Source organism: Arvicola amphibius, chromosome 12, assembly GCF_903992535.2.
Source record: "Arvicola amphibius chromosome 12, mArvAmp1.2, whole genome shotgun sequence".
NCBI classification, from domain to species: domain Eukaryota; kingdom Metazoa; phylum Chordata; class Mammalia; order Rodentia; family Cricetidae; genus Arvicola; species Arvicola amphibius.
Genome location: NC_052058.2, coordinates 121,971,300 through 121,992,887, shown reverse-complemented (window position 1 = coordinate 121,992,887; position 21,588 = coordinate 121,971,300). Strand labels below are relative to the sequence as shown.

Below are 21,588 nucleotides of genomic sequence, written 5' to 3'. Positions count from 1 at the left end.
CATGTGTGTTGGAGGGATCTCCGCCTTCTCGGGGGCAGATGGGTCTTGGCAGTCTCCACTGCGCAGAGGTGCCCCGTATCTGAGCTCAATGAGCTATACACCCCTATCACTGAAAGAACACTAAAGAACAAATAGGGGGCTTCTAAATGCCAGTGCAAGGCATGCTGGGACGGTGGGGCAGCCAGGGTCACAGGGTGTCCATGGGATGCTGAGCTAGAGGTTGGGGCCCATCAAAAAGGAGGATGTGAAAGTTGGGACCACTGTCCAAAAGGGAACCAAACCTTGCCCTGGGTGTGGGTGGGATAGGGTCACTGGATAACACTGCTGTGTCAGCCAGCTCTAACATACAGGAGAGGGCTGCATGAAACTGCTTCGTGGACAGTCATGTGGGCAAGAAAATGACCCAATACAATCACTGCTTCCCCACCCTCAGAGATTAAAGGGAGAACTCAGCCATGCAGAAGGCACTGAGGTCCGAGAACCAAGGAAATAGGCAGTGCTTCTAAGAAAGTTTTGGTTTTCCCATGTTGGCCGACATCCTGCTTAGCCACACCCCGAGGAGGCTGCTCTTCACTCTTTGAGGCTGGGTCTTGCCACAGTCTTGGAGGCTTTGAACTTTGGATCCTTTGTTACATGCCCCTGTGACTTCTGTGCATCTTCCTTTCTACCCAGCGTCACTGAGCCTCAAATCCAAACTAAGCAGTCACATTCACCTTTCCTGAAAACACTGGCCTCGCTTTCCACAGAAGCGTTGGCAGACAAGAGTAGACTGAAACCAGGAGGAAGCTGGGGCTCCTGGTATGTGTTTGTGAGGCCAGCACTTGAGAGGCTAAAGGCAGGACTGCTGTGAATTTGAGCCACCACCTTGGGGTATGTGCCAAGATCCTACCTGAAAAACTAAGCTTCCACACAGCTGGGGAGGGGAGCTGACGGGGGAGACGCGCCACACCACGGGACTTCATGCTCAGCTACACTGGTAACTCTTAAATACAGGTATATTTTTTTCATCTCTGGACACACTCCAATCACACACCTTCTGCCCTCCCCCTCCAAATAATGCAAACCAAGAAGGGCCTCAGGTATGAGGGCCCTCCTTCACTGAAGCTGGGGCAGGACAAAGCTTGCAGGCAGAAAGGCCTCGAGGTACATGTGGGGCTTCAAGAAGCCAGTGGGCTCGGTTCTAGATCAGGAAAGGGGACCCGGGGGCAGCACAGTGATCAGACTCCTGATTTGGCCACTGGGAGCCAGAGCCCAGCGGTTTCAAGGCAGGCTGAGCCGTTGTGGGGCTGACAATCATCCTGTTCGCAAAGGAGGCATTTCCTGGAGGGGACACTGGGCCAAAGGGAAGAATAACCTCTGGTCCACAAGAAGGCAGAATGGTCTGGTCCAACTCTGCACACTCCCTGGGAGAAATGAGCAGGACACACCCAGGGAGGCCAAGCTTGCAGCCTGTCCTGGAATCCCAGCTGCGGGCTGAAACGGAGGACCACAAGCACTGCCACCTTTGCTTCATTTGACTTTTGCCTGCCAGGCCTTGAACTAACTTCCTACGTAGCAGACCTTAAACACCTGACCTTCTGCCTCTACTTACTGAGTGCTGGAATTACAGAGGTGCACCAGCAATTCAGGGTTACGAGGTGAGGTGTTAGAGCTAGGTCCCAGGGCTTCAGGTGTGCTAGGCAAGCACTCTGACAACTGAGTTACTTTTCCAGCCCATATTCAACTATGTTAATCCCTGAGGCATCCTAACTCTGCACTTGGCGTCCAGGTTGCAGGGAGGCCACACAGATTCTAACATGAAGTGGTCTTGGGGACAGGCCTGAGCAAGGCATACTCTCTGTGGATTAGGATCAAATGAAGAAGCAGCCTGGAAAACAATAAACCAGGAGGCTGAAAACCTCTGGCATCGAAGAACAAAGGCAGATTCCTGGCCTCTGGGACCCAGTCTGAGTCTGGAGACTCCAGACCAGAACACAAAGAGTGCATTCTGCAATTCAAGAAAGGCACAGCGGCGTGGAGTGTGGGGGCTCCAAGACTGGAGCCCAGGGGCTGAATGTCTGAAATAGGCTGGGCTGTGGACCATACTGGGTATGGGTCCCTCTCAGGGTCTGGAGTGGGGTTCAGGCACCCTCCCATCTATCAGGCCCTCTGCAGGAGGGACACAGGACCGGCAGGGAGTGGGGTAGAGGGACTTAGTTACGCTCCTCGCCCACGGAACTGGTAGGACTCAGGGGCTCAGTGGGTGTGCTGAGTGAGCTGGAGGCGCCAGTGTCCACTGAGTTGCTTCTCTTGCTTCCGCCTGTGGAGGAAGAACAGGAGGCTCGGCGTGGCCACTCCGGTGCTCGGATGTTGCGGCGGTCCTTGGCAGCCTCTTCTTCCTCGTCATAACGCTCACTGTCTTCCCGCAGTAGTCCATCCCGGGGCTCTTCCTCATCCTCACTCTGGTGTGGGCTGGAGTGTCGAGACAGTGAGGGCGATGGCGGCACGGAGGCTGGCCGTGGGTAACGATACCCCTGGGACTGCATAACCCGGAGCAGACACAAACAGGGTGAACGGGCGCCACTTAAGCCCTCATTAGTGTTCATTAACGGCCAGTCCCAAACCAGCCCGTCCCGCCCGGCCCAGCATTGGTCCCGACTTCACTTACCGCATCTACCGCGTGGGGCTCATAGGTGAAATGATCTGGAAAAGCCTTGGCCAGAGCCATGTGGCGTGCAGACATGTAGTACTGGGCAGAAAGGAGGACAGAATATGTCAAAGGCAGAGGTTACACTCCAGCTACCGGCAGATCAAGCCCAGTCACTTTTTTTCCTCTGTGTAGCCCTGATGGTCCTGTTAAACCCAGAGATCCGCCGCCTCTGTCTCCCAAGTGCTGTTTTTTGTTTGTTTGTTTTGTTTTTTCAAGACAGGATTTCTCTGTAGCTTTGGAGCCTGTCCTGGAACTAGCTCTTGTAGACCAGACTGGCCCTGAACTCACAGAGATCCACCTGCCTCTGCCTCCGGAGTGCTGGGATTAAAGGCGTGCACCACCACTACCTGGTCCAAGTGCTGTTTTTTAAGGCATGGGCCACTACTGCCTGGCCATATTTTTTATTAAAAGAAGAGCCATGCTCCCCTGATTATCACCGGGAGAAGCAAGGCAGGTTCTAGGTAAGAGTCTACAACCTAATCACCCCATCTTCCCTGCGCTAACACTGAGCCACGCTCTACCCCTGTCACAGGTGGAGTCTAGGCCAGGGCTTGACAACAAACTTTCCCTTGGTAATTAGCCTAGGCTGGCTTATAGATAGTATAGTTCTCCTGCCTCACCCTTCCAAGTACCCGGGATGACAAGCCTGGGCCAATAGGTACAGCTGGCCACACCTGACTGTTTTCTGTTTCGAGTTGAGGGTTGAAGGTATGACTACTCACACCCAGCTGGCTCTGAACTGTCAGCAGGCTCCATTTTGCTGCACCTTTAGGCAAACAAGTTCACTGGGCCGACTTGTCTGTCCTAGGTAAATATCCTTATGTAACTGCAAATACCCCGTCTGGCTAGGTATGGATAATCTTTGTTACACCTTACCACAGGGCAGACAAATTCTCAGATCAAGTGCTGACTGGGCACGCCACTACACACAAATGAAAAAACGCTGCCCAGATGCTATTTCTAGGTTGTTTGTTTTCCTTTTTTTTTTTTTTTAATTGATTTTTATTGAGCTCTACATTTTTCTCTGGTCTCCTCCCTTCTGCAACCCTCCCCCAAGGTCCCCATGCTCCCAATTTACTGGAAGATCTTGTCTTTTTCTACTTCCCATGTAGATAAGATCTACGTAAATCTCTCTTAGTGTCCTTGTTGTTGTCTAAGCTCTCTGGGATTGTGGTTTGTAGGTTGGTTTTCTTTGCTTTATGTTTAAAAACCACCTATGAGTGAGCACATGTGATAATTGTCTATGTCTGGGTTTGTTTGTTTGTTTGTTTTTGAGGAAGATTCTCTCTGTGTAGCACAGGTTATCCTGGAACTGGCTATGGAGAGCAGGCTGACCTTGAACACACAGAGAGCTACCGACTCTGCCCCCAAGTGCTTGAGCCAAAGGTGTGCACTACTGCACCCGGCTTTCTTTTCCTTTCTTTTTTCTTTTCTTTTCTTTCTTTCTTTTTTTTTTTTTTTTTTTTTTTTTTTTTTTTTTTTTTTGGTGCATGTACGAGTGACACTGACTCCTGGCGGTGGAATGACCATTGTTTCCCGTGAGTGCTGGCGACTGCATGCTGATAATCACACAGCAAGTGTGCCTAACCACAACGAGCCCTCTCTCCACTCTCTCCAGCCCATCTTTTTTTTCTTTTTGGAGACAGGTCTTGTTATGTAGACTAGGCTGGCTTTGAACTCACAGAGATCCACCTGCCTCTGCAGGTGAGGTACTGAAATAAAAGGTGTGTAACAATGCCAGGCCTTCATCTTGTTTTTATGAGGTGGGGGGTTTGCCTATCATAAAGAGGGTGCTGGCTATCCAGAGCCCCAAGGATCCTCTTAACTCTACTTTTCAGTGCTGCACACAACAGGGGCCACCGAATTTATTGTTGTTATTGTTTTTATGTGAAGGGTGTCCACCTGCTTGTTGTGTTTGTGCACCACAAGTACATCCGGTGCCCACAGAGACCAGAGGGTGTCAGATCCCCCTAGGAATGGAATTTCAGATGTTTGTGAGCCACCATGTGGGTCCTAGGAATCGAACCCTAGTCCTCTGGAAGAGTGGCCAGTGTTCTTTAACCACTGAGCCATCTCTCCAGCCTGACACTAATTTCTTCTTTTTCAAGACATGGTTTCTCTGTGTAACAGCCCTGGCCTTCCTGGACCTCTCTTTATAGACCAGGCTGGCCTCAAACTCAGAGATCTGTGTGCCTCTGTCTCCTGAGTGCTGGGATTAAAGGTGTGTGCCACCATGGCTCCTGTCCCATTAATTTCTTTCTTTTTGTTTTTTGTTTTTTTTTTTTTGTTTTGTTTTGTTTTGTTTTGTTTTTCGAGACAGGGTTTCTCTGTAGCTTTGGAGCCTGTCCTGGAACTAGCTCTTGTAGACCAGGCTGGTCTCGAACTCACAGAGATCCGCCTGCCTCTGCCTCCTGAGTGCTGGGATTAAAGGCGTGCGCCACCACCGCCTGGCTCCTGTCCCATTAATTTCTTAAAGAGACAGCAATTATTATAAGTAGGAAATGCTGCCCTATCTCCAGCCTCTTTTTGTTTTTATAAAGACAGGGTTTCTCTGCGTATCACTGGCAGCCTGGAACTTGCTCTGTAGACCAGGATCCTCCTGCCTCTGTCTCCCAACTGCTGGGATTAAAGGCGCGCGCCACCATGCCCCTCTATCTCCAGCCTCTTAAGGCTACAGAACCAGCTGAGGCTAAGGAAAGGGAAGTCGGTCATACCCGGCCTAGGTACTTCCAATCCAACAGGTCTGACAGCCGTTCTGTGCGATTCCGCTGGATGATGCGCTGTCGCCGGCTCTGCTGACAGAAACTGTAGAGGAAGGAGGTGAGCTGCGAGCAGGAGTCATCCAGGCTGCGGAACCTCCGATCCAGAATGTAAATACCGTAAGCTGAGGGATCTGCGATGTGTTCCTCCATAAAGCAGCCAAAGCCCGAGAGGTTGGTGGAGATGCTGGGGATGCCCATGACGGTGCACTCCGCTGTAGGGCCAAGAGTGGGAACAGCAAACTCAACAGGTCTCTCCAGCCTGCTCCGCAAGAGAGGCCTCTACATTGCCACCTGCTGGCAACTGGTGGCAACTGAGCCAAGCACACCCTGGCTGCACCTCAGGGATGCTGAGGGCCTCCCCCATTTCTAGGAAGGGAAGCTAGGAGACTCAGAAAAGTGAATCCGCTGAAAAGCCCATGATTAAGAGGATACTTATTTATGGAACACTAATGCTGGGCTTACATAAAGAACTCTATTTAATCATCACATAAGATACATTGTGTGTGTCTATGTGAGCCTGTGTGTCAGAGTATAAATTTTGGATTATCACATGGTCATAGTCAGGTTGGTGGTTGTTGTTCTGAGATATGCATGCATGCATGTATGTACGTATGTTTTTCAAAACAGGGTTTCTCTGTGTAGCCCTGGCTGTCCTGGAACTTGTTTTGTAGACCAGGTTGGCCTTGAACTCACAGAGATCCGCCTGCCTCTGCCTCCCAAGTGCAGAGATTAAAGGTGTGCGTTACCGCCACCGGGCTCAGTCAATGCTCTTAATTGCTTTTAATTGTGACCCTAAACTCACTAGGTAGCCAAGGATGACCCTGAACTCCCAATCTTCCTGCCTCTGCATCCATTAGTTAGCATTGCAGGTAGAGATGCTAGCTGCTACCTGGTGGTTTGTCTGAGGGTTTACTGTGGAGCCCAGGAAGGCCTTGAAATGCTGACTGCTGCCTCAGCCTTCCCAGTGTTCTAGCCACACCCAGTATGTTTCCACTGGGAGTAAGGAAAGAGCTCAGAGTGAGCTGACGGCAGTGGGCGATCCCAGGCTCAGGATAGGCCCTCCAACAGGAAGAAGCTAAGGCAAGGGCTGCCGTGGGTTCAAGTCTAGGTGACAGAGACCCCATGGTAGAACAATGCTTTCCAGGCACAACAACAATGACCTTTTTTTTTTTTCTTTTGAGACAGGTTTTCTCTGTGTAGCCCTGGCTGTCTGGAACTCGCTCTGTAGACCAGGCTGGCCTCGAACTCACAGAGATACACCTGCCTCTGCTACTAGCACCCGGCCATTATTATCTTAATTAGAGCAGTGCCAGAGCTCGCAAGTGACCCTCAAGGCCCGGGCTGCTGCTTCCTCATAGAAGGAGGGGGTGAGCATTACCCCTCTCTGGAGATTCTAGCCACTCCTTCCCACATCTCCTCCCAGATACATGTAATTCTGTTCTAGCTTTATTGGTCTTATGGCCGTAGGAGGTCCTACATTATAGAGTGTGGGAGGAGGCCCCATTGCTGCAGCCGTGGAGATGGGGAGACTCCTCTCCTCTGTGATATGACTGCTTTAAGGATTCCCACACTCCTCTGAGTAACCCCTCACCCAAGCTCTGTAAGGAAAAGAAACAATGATTCACTCAGTGTGTGTGTGTGTGTGTATGTGGAGAGAGAGAGAGAACTGATGAATATACCTATAATACAAACACTCAAAAGATATCAAGAGTTCAAGGTCAACCTCAGACACAGTGAGCTTGGGTTTCACAAAACCCTGTGTAAAAATACAAAAATTCACAAGAAAGCCCCATGGTCTTCCCTCAATGAGGGAGACTTTGAAACAGGCGATTGCAACTCAGAGCTCAGGCTGAAGAGGGGTGTGGAGAGGGGACCAGGAAGTTCAGCTGGTAGAATGCTTGCCTGGTGTACACAAAGCCCTAGGTTTGACAGCCAGCACTGTACAAACAGGTCACAATGGCGCAGGCTTGTAATCCCAGCACTCTGCTAGTAGAAGCAAGAAGATCAGAGGTTCAAGACCAGCCTTGGCTACACAGCAAGGCTGAGAGGCCCTGGGAGCAGTCTTGCTCATCAGCACCTCATGGTTCTGAGAGATCACACGCCAGCAAACTGGATCCATGACAAGCACCAGAAATGAACACCACACCAGTCTCCTAGTCCTGAGCCCTGTGCACTTCTGTGTCACAAAGCCGTACAATGGAACAGGCTGGGCCCTTACCATCATCCCTAAACTGAGGAGCCATGTTGTGGGTTCATGCCAGAACTGCACAAACCACAGCACTCTGCCACCCCTCCCCCAACACTCACCAGGTGTGTAGCCCCAGGGCTCATAGTAGGAGGGGAAGACTCCAAGGTGACAGCCCCGGACAAACTCCTCATAGTCCACTGGGAGCAGAGGGCTCGTGGAGGAGAGGAACTCCGGGTGGAAAATCACCTGCCAAAGAAAGGTAAGTAAGGACCCAGAGTAGCCAGGGAGGGCACATCAAACAAACAGCAAAGTGGACAAGCCAAAGACTTAAACTAAATTCAGCTGGCCTCAGAAGTCACTGTTCTTTCTAAATAGTTCAGGTGGTGGTTTGAAATAAAAATGCCCTCCCCCCACACACACTCATAGGGAGTGGCACTATTAGGAGGTAAGGCCTTGTTGGAGGAAGTGTGCCACTGGGGGTGGATCTAGATGTGGCACACTCAGCTCCCTCCCCAGCAGCATGTCTGCCTGTGGATCCAGATGTGGCACACTCAGCTCCCTCCCCAGCAGCATGTCTGCCTGTGGATCCAGATGTGGCACACTCAGCTCCCTCCCCAGCAGCATGTCTGCCTGTGGATCCAGATGTGGCACACTCAGCTCCCTCCCCAGCAGCAAGTCTGCCTTTGGATCCAGATGTGGCACACTCAGCTCCCTCCCCAGCAGCATGTCTGCCTGTGGCTGCCATGCTTCCGCCATGGCGGAATGGACTAAGCCTCTGAACTGTAAGCCAGTCCCAATTAAATGTTTTCCCTTATAAGAGTTGTCACGGTCATGCTGCCTCTTCTTAGCAACAGAAACCCTGAAACAGTACAGTTGATAAACTAGGGCGGTAAGAAATACGAAACCCAAGGACCAGCCCCATTCCCACCAACCCCATCCCCACCAGCCCCATCCCCACCAACCCCATCCCCACCAGCCCCATCCCCACCAACCCCATCCCCACCAGCCCCATCCCCACCAGCCACCTCACCTTCACACGGTCAGCACTGCTGTTGAAAAGGCCAATTCGGCGAATGGTGGTCAGGATGGGGTCTGAGGAGTCGTCTAGCATGTTGTGGGTGCACACAGGGGGGAAAGACTGCCGCTGTAGAAGCCACAAGTGAGGTGGAGGAGTCAAGGGAGGGACAGATTTGCATTTGCTGCTTGTTCATGGGCCATGCTAATGCCAGGGATCTGAAGATGTCCCTAACGGAGGCCAACAAATTCCAGACTGAAACCCTGCTTTTTCCTATAACTATCATGAGCAAAGCCACCACCACAACAGAAAACCCAGTAAACTGAGGCAGAGCTGATCTGAGGCGCTTCACAGATAATGAAGAAGTGTCTGTCCTTAAAGAAATCCCAAGAAACCTCGGCAAGATGAAAGCAACCACGTGGCCTTTACAGCCACCTTGGTTGGTTGATGTAACCATGTAACATAAACCAGAATGGCAGCAGGAAGCTGACTCTGTCCCCCCCAAAATAAAGAAATCCCAAGAAAATTTAAATGCCCCCAGCCAAGTGGGCAGTTGTGTCCATTTGATAGCAAGCTGTAAGGGCAGCTGGGAGTTGTAGTTTTCTTAAAAACCCAGGAATCATAGCTGCAACTCACAGACAGATTGACAGGAAACCCTAGACTTTTCTCCTAGGAAGAGCTTATGACTGTTGCACCACCTCGCTAAAAGACACACAATGGCAGTGTGTGAGGGCCAAAAACTACAACTCCCACAAGGCAGTGGTGGCACATGCCTTTAATCCCAGCACTCAGGGAGGCAGACACAGGCAAATCTCTTGAGTTTGAGGCCGGCCTGGTCTACAGAGTGAGTTCCAGGACACCTGGAGATACACAGAGAAACCCTGTCTCAAAAACAAAACAAAACATGGGCTGGAGAGATGGCTCAGCGGTTAAGAGCATTGCCTGTTCTTCCAAAGGTCCTGAGTTCAATTCCCAGCAACCACATGGTGGCTCACAACCATCTGAAATGAGATCTGATGCCCTCTTCTGGCCACAAGACAGAATATTGTATACATAATAAATAAATGAATATTTAAAAAAAAAAAAAAAACAACAAACAAAATTGAACAAAGAAACAAAAACGCTACAATCCCAGTAGCCCATGTTAGCATTATTCAAGAAGGAAGTGGCTGCCTCACTTCAGAAATATTTTCTCCAAAAGCACATCTTATCCCATTAGTCCATGTTAGCTGTCTAGATTCTAAAACAGCCTCATCAATGTGGACCATAGGAATCAAAGCCTTAGGATCAAAGGAAGTCAGTCAATAAAGTTCAAAATGTAGTTCTTATTTCATGGGCCTCATCTTCCTAATGCTTCCCATTCACTTAATTCCAACCTCAGGAATCAGAGGGTTCTGAGGGAAATAAGACACAGCCATGGGAGTGGGCTAGGGGACCCATGCTTTAATCCTAGTACTCCAAAGGCTAAAACAGGAAGATCTCTAAGTCTGAGGCCAACCTGGTCTACATGGAGAGATCCAGGATAGCCCAAGGCTAAGCAGAGAAAATGTGTCTTCAATAATAAGACCAAAAAAAAAAAACCACCCCCCCCCTAAAAAAAAAAAACTACCAGCATGGGCTGGAGAGATGGCTCAGTGGTTAAGAGCACTGGCTGCTCTTCTAGAGGTCCTGAGTTCAATTCCCAGCAACCACATGGTGACTCACAAACATAAGATCTGGTGCCCTCTTCTGACCTGCAGGAATACATGCAGACAGAACACTGTATACATACTAAGTATTTTTTCTTTTTGATTTTTGGCAACAAGGTTTCTCTGTAGCTTTGGGGCCTGACCTGGAACTAGCTCTTGTAAACCGGGCTGGCCCCAAACTCACAGAGATCTGCCTGCCTCTGCCTCCCGAGTGCTGGGATTAAAGGTGTGCACCACTACCTGGCCCAATAAATCTTAAAAAACAAAAAAGAGGGGGGCTGGAGAGATGGTTCAGCAGCTTAGAGCACTGCTTATTTTTCCTAAGGTTCTGAGTTCAATTCCCGGCAACCACACGGTGGCTCACAGCCACCTTTAATAGGATCTGCTGCCCTCTTCTGGCATATAAGCATACATGCAGGCAGAACTCTGTATACATAACAAATAAATACATCTTAAAAAAATAAACACACACACACACACACACACACACACACACAAAACCACCAGCAAAAATTTATTTTGGAGTCGGGCAGAGCCAGGCGGATCTCTGCGAGTTTGAGGCCAGCCTGGATTAAAGAGTTAGTTGTTAGTTTCAGGACATCTAGAGCTGTTACACAGAGAAACCCTGTCTCCTCCTTCTCCCTGCCCCACAGACACACATTAATTAATTTCAGCCCCCCAAATAGCTGCTCTTTGCCACCTGTCTCTGGTTTAATAAGAGCCATGACTAAAAAATAAAGATAAAGCCTTCTGGGCTGTATTAACTTAGTAAAACCCTAGTTTCCACCAAGACTAGAAATGCCGTCAGACAGCATTTTAGGTCTACAGCTGAGATTTCTCCCTTTGCTGTAACCCTTCTAACCTGATGTCCCCACCAGTGTGTTTTAAAATACCTTATGTTATCACTTTCTCTGTTCTGTTATCATACAAAGTCAAAAAATGGTTACTATATTGGAACATGGTGTTCCAAGTGACCTAAATTTGTGTGCCTGGCCCATGGTCACACTTGGCTACAGAATAAACTCTCTCTCTCTCTCTCTCTCTCTCTCTCTCTCTCTCTCTCTCTCTCTCTCTCCCTCCCTCCCTCCCTCCCTCCCTCCCTCTTTTTATTTTGTTTTGTTTGTTTAAGACAGGGTTTCTGTGTATAGTTCTGGCTGTCCTGGAATTCACTCTGTAGACCAGGCTGGCCTCAAAATCAGAGATCTACCTGCCTCTGTCTCCTTAACAGTGTGAGCCACCACCACCAGGCTAGAATAAACAATCTTATTCCCTTTGATGTGGAAGTTGTGTTTTATATTGACATTTCTGTGGATCTCAGAATTGGCTCTCTATTAAGGGTAACCCAAGAGAATAGAAACCTTTGGGGCAAGAGGCCTCAGGAAATGCTGGGAACGGCCAGCACTCTTCTCAGGGATGCAGACCATACCTGAGTAGCAAAAATGGCTCTCTTCATCATAGTGAAGTCCTCCTTGTCCAGCATCTTGTTCATGTCTGGGAGGCTCCCCCTGCAAGGGGAGAGACAGGCATTTGGAAATGAAGAGGTGAACAGCTCAGGTTGGGTGACCAATGACGACAGGGTCAGGGCCAGGCACTCACACTAGTAAGGACTCGTAAAGCTTCCTCCCGAATTTCTCCTTAACTGTATTGGCTGTGTCCCTGGAAGGGAGAGAGACAAATGTCACACACTCATCAGCTACTGTTTACTGTCAGGCTTTGGGGCGACAGGAAAACTGAGATCTGGGCCAAGAAGCAGGCCCTGGGGGGCTTCAGACTGGGGGTGGAGATTGGAGGAAGCTTCAGCTCCTTGAGAGGTGTGGCTGGGGACAGGTGGCTTTTCCTCTGATGTCAGCGACTCATCTGTGAGGGGAGTGTAAAAATAGAATGGACCTCGGAGCTGCAGAGAGCCTGCGAGGTCGGGAGGAAGCCCAGCCACAGAGCCTTCCAGAAATGTCAGCTATTATTAGGGTTTGGGTGAACCTTGGACAGTGATGTGAGGTCCTGTTTTATAAACAAGAGGAGTAATATTCTGAGAGAGGAACATCTTGGCACACGAGCTCGGAAAGACTATCACCCTACTGTCTCATGACTTACGATCCTCCCAGGGACACGCTGATCCAGCCACCCTGGACCCCTCTCCCTGACCCCCTTCACACTCTGGCCTCAGTGTGCTGGCTGGTATGACCTTGGACTTCTGAGCCTTCGGTGTCCCCTTCCCAACTGATAGGATTAGAGAAATGGACCACGATCCGGGTCTATGCAATGCTGGGGACTGAACCAAGGGTCTTACAAGTGCTGGGCAAGTGCTCTACGGACCGAGCTGCATTCCAAGCTCGCCCACACTTCAACATGTACCGGCTCTCACCAGGGTTAGAACAGTGCCCGAGCGCTGTAGATAGTCAGAGGCTGGGGGATAGTGAACGCATGGGTGTCAGAGAGCAGGAAATGGGCCCAGGAAGGATGCAGTGGCTTGGCAGAATGAAAAGGAAGGTCACAGCTGGTGGCTGGGCAGAAACTTTGAGGTGGATCATCTGCCCTGATCATGTGCTCACACTTCCAGCCAGACCATGTGCTTTAAGTGAAGGTTTTACTAGGAATGGGTGTGGTGTCCTGATCAGGTCAGAGATAGCCACCACAGAGAGATAAGGTGTGGACCCCTGGGTCAGCCGGTCAAGGACTGCTGACCAGAGCTGTTTCCGCACGGCTTGGCCCTTCAGGGTCTCCACATTGAAATTGTTGGTCCGGGCCGGCATGATGAAGAAGGCAACAACTGTCTGCTCACTGCCGTTCACCTGGGACAAGGAGCACAGGAACATCAGGACACTGAACTCAACCATGCCATCGTGGCTAAGAACTATGGGACTTCTGACTTTCTTTTTTATCACAATACAGGAGATTAAAATCAAAGTCTACTGCATAGGTAGGTGCTGTATGTACCACTGGTCATACCTCTAGCTCTCACTGGGCCATCCTAGGCAGGGGCTCTGCCCGCACTGAGCCACATCTTCGGCCCATCTATGTAGGTGCTCTACCACTGAGCCAAACTCCCAGTCCTGTTTCCATCCCCCCCAGCTCCCCCCCTCGCCCTGCCCCCAGACCTGACTGCTGATCTTTCTGCCCTCCCTGCCCCCAGAATGGGAGAGCAGGCCTGTGACACCAGGCCTGACTGCTGAGTCTCTATGCTCTGCTCCTACCCGAGGGTTTCCATAACCACCCCGTAGGTCTCCGTTCTCCCTGGCTATGGATACTTTTTCTCCTCCAGCTTCCTCTCCATGGACCAGGCCTTACTCTGAGAAGATAGTTGAGCCGGGCTAAGGCTTCCAGGAACACATCAGCTCCCTTGTTGGAGAACTCATAGCGGCCAGCAATAAAGAAATACAGAGTCTTGTCTAAGTTGAAGTCCAAGTGCCTAAACAAGTCACAGGAAAGAATGAGGTCTCAGTTCCCAAGCTGGTTCTGAAAACTACAAATCCCAGAAGCCACAGGGCCAAAGCATTTTTTACAATACACTGGTATCAGAGGTCACGGTCAGATTGGAGCATTTTCTCCTTTGATGGACATTTAATTAACACCCATCACACGGCTCTAGATATCAAGAAATAATGGAGCCTGGTCTACAAGAGCTAGCTCCAGGACAGGCTCTAAAGCTGCAGAGAAACCCTGTCTCAAAAAAAACCAAAAGAAAATAAATAAAAAAATAAATAAATAAATAAATAAATAAATAAATAATGGAGCGGGCCGGAGAGATGGCTCAGCTGTTAAGAGCACTGATTATTCTTCCAGAGGTTCTCAGTTCAATTCCCAGCAACCACATGGTGGCTCACAACTACCTGTAATAAGATCTGGTGCCAACTTCTGGCCTATAGGGACACATGCAGGCAGAACATTGTATACATAATAAATAAATCTTAAAAAAAAAAAGAGCTGGGCAGTGGTGGTGCACACCTTTAATCTCAGCACTTGGGAGGCAGAGGCAGGCAGATCTCTGAGTTTGAGGCCAGCCTGGTCTACAGAGTAAGTTCCAGGACACCTAAGGCTACACAAAGAAACCCTGTCTCAAAAAAACCAAAAACCAAAGAGAGAGAGAGAGAGAGAGAGAGAGAGAGAGAGAGAGAGAAATAATGGAGACCACAGCTGTCCCAGGGCTGAAGGACCAAGGAATCTAAACCTTCACCCTCTCTGAGACGTGGGAGTCTGGACCCCCGCCCTCTCTTAGCCACCTGGCTCACATACCCATAAAAATGACCTCGCACAAACTCCTGGATTCGTGCTTTGCTCTGAGCATGAAGGTTCTGGAACTCGTGCATAGCAGAGAACTTCTTCACATTCAACCCGTTGGGGGTCACAATATCTAGGGTTGGGAGAGCAAGCCCCACGTTTCATTTCTTTGTTCTGATCAAGAGGGAAACGATTCCTGCTGTAACTTCACTGTCCCGCAGCCCCGGTGAACCCGGCTCCAAGGGACTCATTCTACTTGACCTTTATTTCTCATTTTAGTTTTGGGATTTATTCCTTTTATTTTATGTGTATTGGTGCTTTGGCTACGAGTATGTCCATGTACAATGTGTGTGTCTGTTGCCTGTGAGGCCAGAAGAGGTTGTCAGATCTCTAGGAAGTGGAATTACAGATGGTTGTGAGCCACCATGGGGTTGCAGCGGGGCGGGGGGGGGGGAAGGACCTGGGTTTTCTAGAACAGCAACCAGGGTTCACACACACACACACACACCAAACACGTTTTTAAAAATTATATGAGGGGAGCTCCTGAAAGAGGCACGAAGACAGACAGCACGTCGACCAAAAGTGACCGAGCATGCTGTCACAGCACTGTGGTAACTGAGGCCCTTCAGGGACTGAACCCTCAGTGTAAGGCCACCCCAGAGAGAACTTGGCTGAAAAAAGAAAATAAAAGAAAAAGAGGGGACTAGAGAGATGGCTCAGCGGTTAAGAGCACTGGCTGTTCTTCCAGAGGACCTGGGTTAATTCCCAGCACCCACAGGGAAGCTTACAACTGTCTGTAACTCTACCTCCAGGGGATCTGACTCCCTTGCACAGCATACATGCAGACAAAATACCAATGCACATAAAGTAAAAATAAATAAATCATAAAATAATAACCTTTTTTAAAAAAAAAAAGAGAGAGAAAGAGAAGGTATATCTTGGGGGAAGTGGACCAGTGGTGGTATTTTTAGTTCCTGTTTCAGAGAGGGAGGACAGATGAAAGCCACACCCTCAGAGATCCTGAGCCCATCAGTTCCCCATGTAGTCACCCCTCTGTGGGAGCTGGGGCACTGAGAGCTACACATATGAAAATGCTAATAAAACTGCTTAAAAAGAGGACCCCAAACCAAACACACAGCAGCCAATGAAAGCTGAGCATGGTTAAGTATGCCTGTAACGCCAGCACTGGGGTGGGCGAAGACGGGCAGATCCCGGGAGCTTAAACAGCCTCGGCAAAATGGCAAACTCCAGGTTCAGTGAGAGACCCTGCTTGTAGGTGTCGGGAGAAATGGCTCAGCAGCGAAGCCAGCCTACTGCTCTCAAGGCACTTGTTTCGGGTGATTAACAGTGCTTGGAACTCCATCTGATGGTCAGGATCCAAGTCCTCCTCTACCCTCCATGAATACACATATGTGCACACATGGGTGCATGTACCCACTCACAAGGACACGCACATACATAAATAAAACCTCTAAAAAAATTAGGTAGTCAGTCAGTCAGTCACAGAGAGGACACCTGAGAGTCTTTTCTGGTCTCCACATATACATGTATGAAATATAAATCACTGTGCATCACACACACACACACACACACACACTTTACAACAAATCAACAAAAAATTACAACGCAGGACCTAGGGCAAAGTTTAAAGTTGAGGAGCATATGGGGCAGGATGAGCAAATCTAGTTCCAACCCTACTTTATTCAAAAATAAAGCCTGCTATATTTGCATTTCTTTCAGAAGATCGGCATATGTTAGCCACTTGTGAAATCAGAATAAAAGAAACTCGTTGGGCGGTAGTGGCAGCGCGCACGCCTTTAATCCCAGCAGTCAGAAGGCAGAGGCAGGCGGATCTCTGTCAGTTCGAGACCAACCTGATCTACAGAGCTAGTTCCAGGACAGGCTCCAAAGCTACAGAGAAAGCGTGGCTCAAAAAACTAAACCAAACCAAAAAACAGAATAAAAAAACCTCTAGCTCCTATTACCTATTACCCTACTGTCTGTGTCATTCAGGAGGCAGAGGTGGCCAGCTTCACTTACAAGTTACCAGGACTCCCAGGAAGTCAACTCTACTCATGCTCTATTTTCCAGAGTAAAACTAAACTGGTGGGGATTGGCAGAGCCTCTCCCTCCGCCGTCTGCAGCGGCCAGAGCGCAGACCTTACCTGGTTTCCTTTTGAGGAGGTGCTGAGCCTCAATGGCAGTGATCTGGGACACAGTGGTGAAGACATGAGCGCAGTGGGCAGCGGCTCGCTCCATGCAGTAGCGGTGATAGATTTGCCTCTCACCTGCTTCCTTGTCCACATTGAACTGGGCAGGAAGGGAGGGGAATCAGGGTCCGGACTGCAGCCCCGAAAGGAGGTTGGGACTGGCAGCTGGACTCTGAGAATAGGGTCTGGGCTGCTCTCTTGGGTGTGAGGGAGAGGTTCAGGGTCTGCCCCGGTGTCTAATGGTAGACGGGCTGGGAGCCTGGACTCTCAGCAGCATGATTCTCTGGGAGGGCTCTGGGCTGTCATGCAATGTGTGTGTCTCCCACGCTTCCAGCTCACGTTCTCCAGGTTGTTGTAGAAGTCCACAGCACCAGCACACAGATAGCGCCCCAGCAGCGTGGCATGGGTGGTGAAGATGGTTGCCACCGGCAAGCGCCGGGCACGGCACAGACACAGACCAATGCCTGCCAACCATTCATGGAAGTGGGCAACCACATATGGCTTCTCCTCGTTCTGTGCCAGGAACTGTAGAGCAACGGGGACAGGGTCACTGTGTTTCCACATGTCACAGAAGGAGCCCCCAGCATGCACGAGGAAGCAAGGGACGGCAGACCACTGACGTTAAAACAGCAGGCAGCATTCGCACAGACAAGGCCCTGAACCCGCCGACCTCGGTCCCAGAAGCTGATGGGAACTCGTTTGTTTGTTTGCCAGTGTCTAAAGCCTGGCAAGGCTGAAATGGAAGGACTAACATGCCCATGTCCCCAAGTCCCGCTCTCAATTCCATACTTGGTATCGCAATCAATGGCAGTAGACGTTTTATGTGTAAAAAAGGATCAAACTTTCAGAATCCCTTGAATCAAGGTGTCCTGTTTGTCCTAGAGCATTACAGTCAAGTTTCCCCTAGGATGGGGGAGGGAGCAGCCCAGATTCTGGGTCCTGAAACCAACTCTCGATCTGTAAGCATCATGAGTCCCCTCCAAGCTTAAATCTAGTCAGCATCAACAGGAGAGCAACTCCCAGAGTTCCTGTGACCCACCCCACTTCTGACACACCCTCCCAGAGGCAAGGCCTTAGTGTGTTCACACTGGAGACTAAAAGAGGCTGCAGCTGGCGCTTCTGAGAAAACAAGCTGCACCCCTGGGTATTCGTATACCCCCAAATCAGAGTTGATCCTTGCATTAAAGAACCCACAATTCCAAGAATGCCCAGGGGAAGCCCACCCTCTGGCCCAAGAAGGGATGGTGATTAGGTTTCCAGTCTGGGTAGAGAGGATGAGGTGGGGGGTCTGTAGGAGGGCCTACCTCACCCAGAAACCAGGTGGTGAGGAAGCCAAACAGGACAGCGTCATTGGCCTCACGGTCGTACCACGGTACCCCGATGTTGCAGGTGTCCCAAAGCTCCCCCTTCCAGCGCTCCAGGGCCCAGGCTGAGGCCCCCACATCCAGGAGCACCACTAGGGGTCCTCCCTCGATCAGCCAACGCCCAAAATACACCTAGGAGACAGGCAGAGGGAGGCTCAGACAGCTGGCCTGTGCTTCACCCCACTGCCTTATTCTGGAACCTGGGAACTGAGCTCAGCTGGCTCACGGTCTTCACCCACTGCCTCGCTAGCTCGTGCCCCTACCTAACTGCCGCCTGCTAGGTTTCTCCTCTGCCATGGCCTGTGTTGTAATCTGTAATCACACCCCTAACAACCAGGACTGTACTTTCCTATCCACGGCCACTTCCCTAAAACTCCATTGTCCACATCCATCCAAATTCTGGCTTGGTCCTGCCAGAGACTCACTGGGGTTACCCTCCCCCTCCCAGCTGTTGTCTGCCCTTTGCTGGGAGGGGTCTATTATTAGGAGACAGGTTAGCCCTGGGGATGTGAGTGTACATGGCTGCTCTGGGGTCCCATAGGGACATGATCTGGCACTGAACTGGATGCTGGAGCCCGCCCCAAAAACAGGTTGTGATAATGGAGCCCTGACCGGTCTGTCTGTTCTGTCTGTCTGTCTTCCCCAACCCCTAGTCTGTGCCTTCTGCCTGCCTCTCATGGCACTGTTCCACAGAAGCCAGACAACATCACCACATCACCCACCTTCTTCTTCTTGCTTCTTCTCTTCTTCTTCTTATTCTTATTCTTCGGTCTTTCTGCTTCTTCTTATTCTTCTTTGACTTCACTCACTCACGCCTAAGAATCACTCCTTCCTTCTTCCTCTTCTTCTTCCTCTTCCTCTTCTTCCTCTCTCTCTCTCTCTCTCTCTCTCTCTCTAAGACAAGGTTTCTCTTGTCCTGACCTTGAACTCAGAGATCCACCTGCCTCTGCCTTCTGAGTGCTTGGACTAACTGACATCTCTCAAGACTGAACATGGGGGCAGGCAGTGCTCTACCACTGAGCCACAACCCCAGTCCTCCATTGGGGGATCCTAGGCAGAAGAATCTACACTGAGCCATGCCCTTTTCCTCCTCTCTTTAGTCCCTGGACCTGCTCATCTCAGACTCTATCCCTCTACTCCCATCTCTCCTCTCTCCATGAACACCCCAGCTTTTTGCCTGCCTGGCTACTGTTCTTTACTTTCTTCATTAATTTTGAGACAGTGTCTTGTTACGGTCCAGAGTGCTGGGATTGCAGGTGTGCACACAGCACCTGGCTCTGGCTGTCTTTCTGTCCAGCTCCAGCTTGCTTCTACCCTATGGGTCTGAGGAGCTCAGCTTAGATCCATCTCCATCCATCTACCCGGTACCACTGGCCTTCCTTACCAGACCCTATACCTGTCTGTCCCTTTCTTCCCTGGGTCTGCTGGGACCCAGGCCTCCTGTGTGGCCCCTGCTGGCAGGCCATGTTCCCACCCGCCTGGGTAGAGCTGTCCCACCTTGCAGCCCTTGCTGTTCATGGAATCCAGGGTCCTCTTCAGCTCAGGAGTCGGGGGTTCCAGCAGCTCCACCTGTGTCCTCACACCCTGCTCCGTGTACGGTCCCACCAGGTAGTAGTTGTCACCCCACTCATCCCCAGTCACCTTCGCCTTCGTCTGCAGCACAGTGTAGATGCCACCCACTGTGGGCCAAAGTGCAAAAGGACAGAAAACCCCACCATTGGTCCAAAGCTCTGATGGGACAGAAGACAGGCGGGAGCCCACACTCGGGAAGCAGAGGAGGTGGGGGCTGGGGTCATAGAAAGCCTGGAGGGCAGCCCTCTTGTGAGGTGAGGGGGAGGAGCAGGGAGTTAGGCTCCTGGTCCTGGGACAGAAAGGACTAGTCTGAGGGAATTAGGAGCTGGGGGAACAAAGATTGGGGACCCAGGTTCTAATGCTCCCAACTTTCGTATGGGAAGAATGGTACATGGCCTCGTTCAGCTTCCCACAGTTACCTAAAGGAAGCTGGAATTCATAATCCTCACCTCCAGGGACCCTGACTATGATCTCTCAGGGAAGGGACCAGGCACACTGGGCCCCTGGGCCCTGCTCCTCCTGGGATCCCACCTCAGATTGAGGAATCTAGGTCCTCAGTTTCTTGCCCTGGGACCAGCACCCTGGCAGGACACAGCTCTGTCTGCCAACTCCCACCATGCTGGGAAAGACAGTCTTTTTCTCCCCCAGGATGTAGAGAACGAAACACTCAGATCCACGCAGCCCAGCCTCCTCACGAGCAAGAAGCTAGTGGTCTAGACTCACCCCCCCCCCCCCCCGAACTGCGGGCTGTGGGTTCTTCCCATTCCAGTGTGCAAGTGACGGGCCACAGGGAGACACCTCTCCACACTTAGGAAGCCATGGCTTAGGCCCTGGGCTCCTTCACAGCTGGGCATTCAAGTTCCCAGCTCTTTCCCACCTTGGATCTAAGAATTGGAGTGTTTAGGCTCCCCTCGTCTTTACACTAAAGTGGTCAGGTCCACCATGCTCTCTGAACGATCCACGAATCCTGACTTTTAGGAGCAAACTCTAGTTCACAGTCACATCCTCTGGACCACAGACCCGAAAGCTCCAGTGCTCCCCAGGGTTAGACGCATCAGCTCCTTCGCCTTGTAGATCCGAGGTCTCTCGGCCCTCGAAAACCTCCCTCCAAGACCCGGGAATCTCTGTGAGTGCCCTCTCCCCTACATAGCAGGACCTGAAGCCTCCTTCCATCTTGAGAGTAGCCTCTGGTCCCTTCCCCCCAGGGCCTAGGACGCCTACTCCTGGTCCACCTCAAGGACACAGAAGTCACAGGCGCTCTTCACAGGACCCAAGCGTTCGCCCACGAAGCTCTGTGCCCCTATGAACAGGGTTTGGGGCCCCCATCCCCGACTGCCCTCCTCGGTCAAGGGACTGAGGCTGGCGTTCTCACCCTTGTTGGCCACCTCCCAGGCCACCTCGAAAAGCACTGTGTTCTCCGGGTCGAACTCATCCTCCCAATCTTCCAGTCCTGGAAGCGAGGACATGGAGAGACTGCGGCTGAGAGGCATGGCTGCTACAAGCAAGGGACTTCGAGCACCAAAAATAAAAACCGGAGAGGTCGGCTGTGAATGCACCAGACTTGGTGACCGGCCGGGTTAGCGGGTGTCCCACGGGAAGCTTGCAAAGCACTCCGCTTCCTATTACACGACCGCACCCCCGCCCCGGAGCACTCCGACTCAGGTAGGCAGCACGGCGACACTGAGTCGGGCGAGCAGCTGCAGTGATGCCTTGTGGCCGCCAGGAGGCACTGCCCACACTGCTGGTCTAGTACGATTGGTCCGCGTCTTGGGGACGGGACTGCGGCGTCTTCTTATTGGAGGATGGGATCCAGTTTCTCTAGCCAGACCCTCCCTGGACCTACAGGGGGCGGGGCTTGTTCCTGCGCAGCATGGAAGTAATTGGT

At 51.0% G+C, this 21,588-nt stretch overlaps 1 protein-coding gene across 1 annotated transcript; it reads right to left on the bottom strand.

The window, feature by feature from the left end:
* Positions 1-977: 977 nt before the first annotated feature.
* Positions 978-21,382, bottom strand: Gys1 (glycogen synthase 1). The gene is made up of 15 exons (XM_038313949.1): positions 21,076-21,382; positions 19,629-19,810; positions 18,072-18,263; positions 17,107-17,292; positions 16,723-16,867; positions 14,573-14,690; positions 13,628-13,748; positions 13,025-13,131; positions 11,939-11,998; positions 11,769-11,847; positions 8,670-8,783; positions 7,759-7,885; positions 5,404-5,663; positions 2,648-2,728; positions 978-2,519 (listed from the first exon to the last, which is right to left on the bottom strand). The coding sequence occupies exons 1-15, from the start codon at positions 21,191-21,193 to the stop codon at positions 2,193-2,195; spliced, it is 2,217 nt and encodes a 738-aa protein (XP_038169877.1). The 5' UTR covers positions 21,194-21,382; the 3' UTR covers positions 978-2,192.
* Positions 21,383-21,588: the final 206 nt, after the last annotated feature.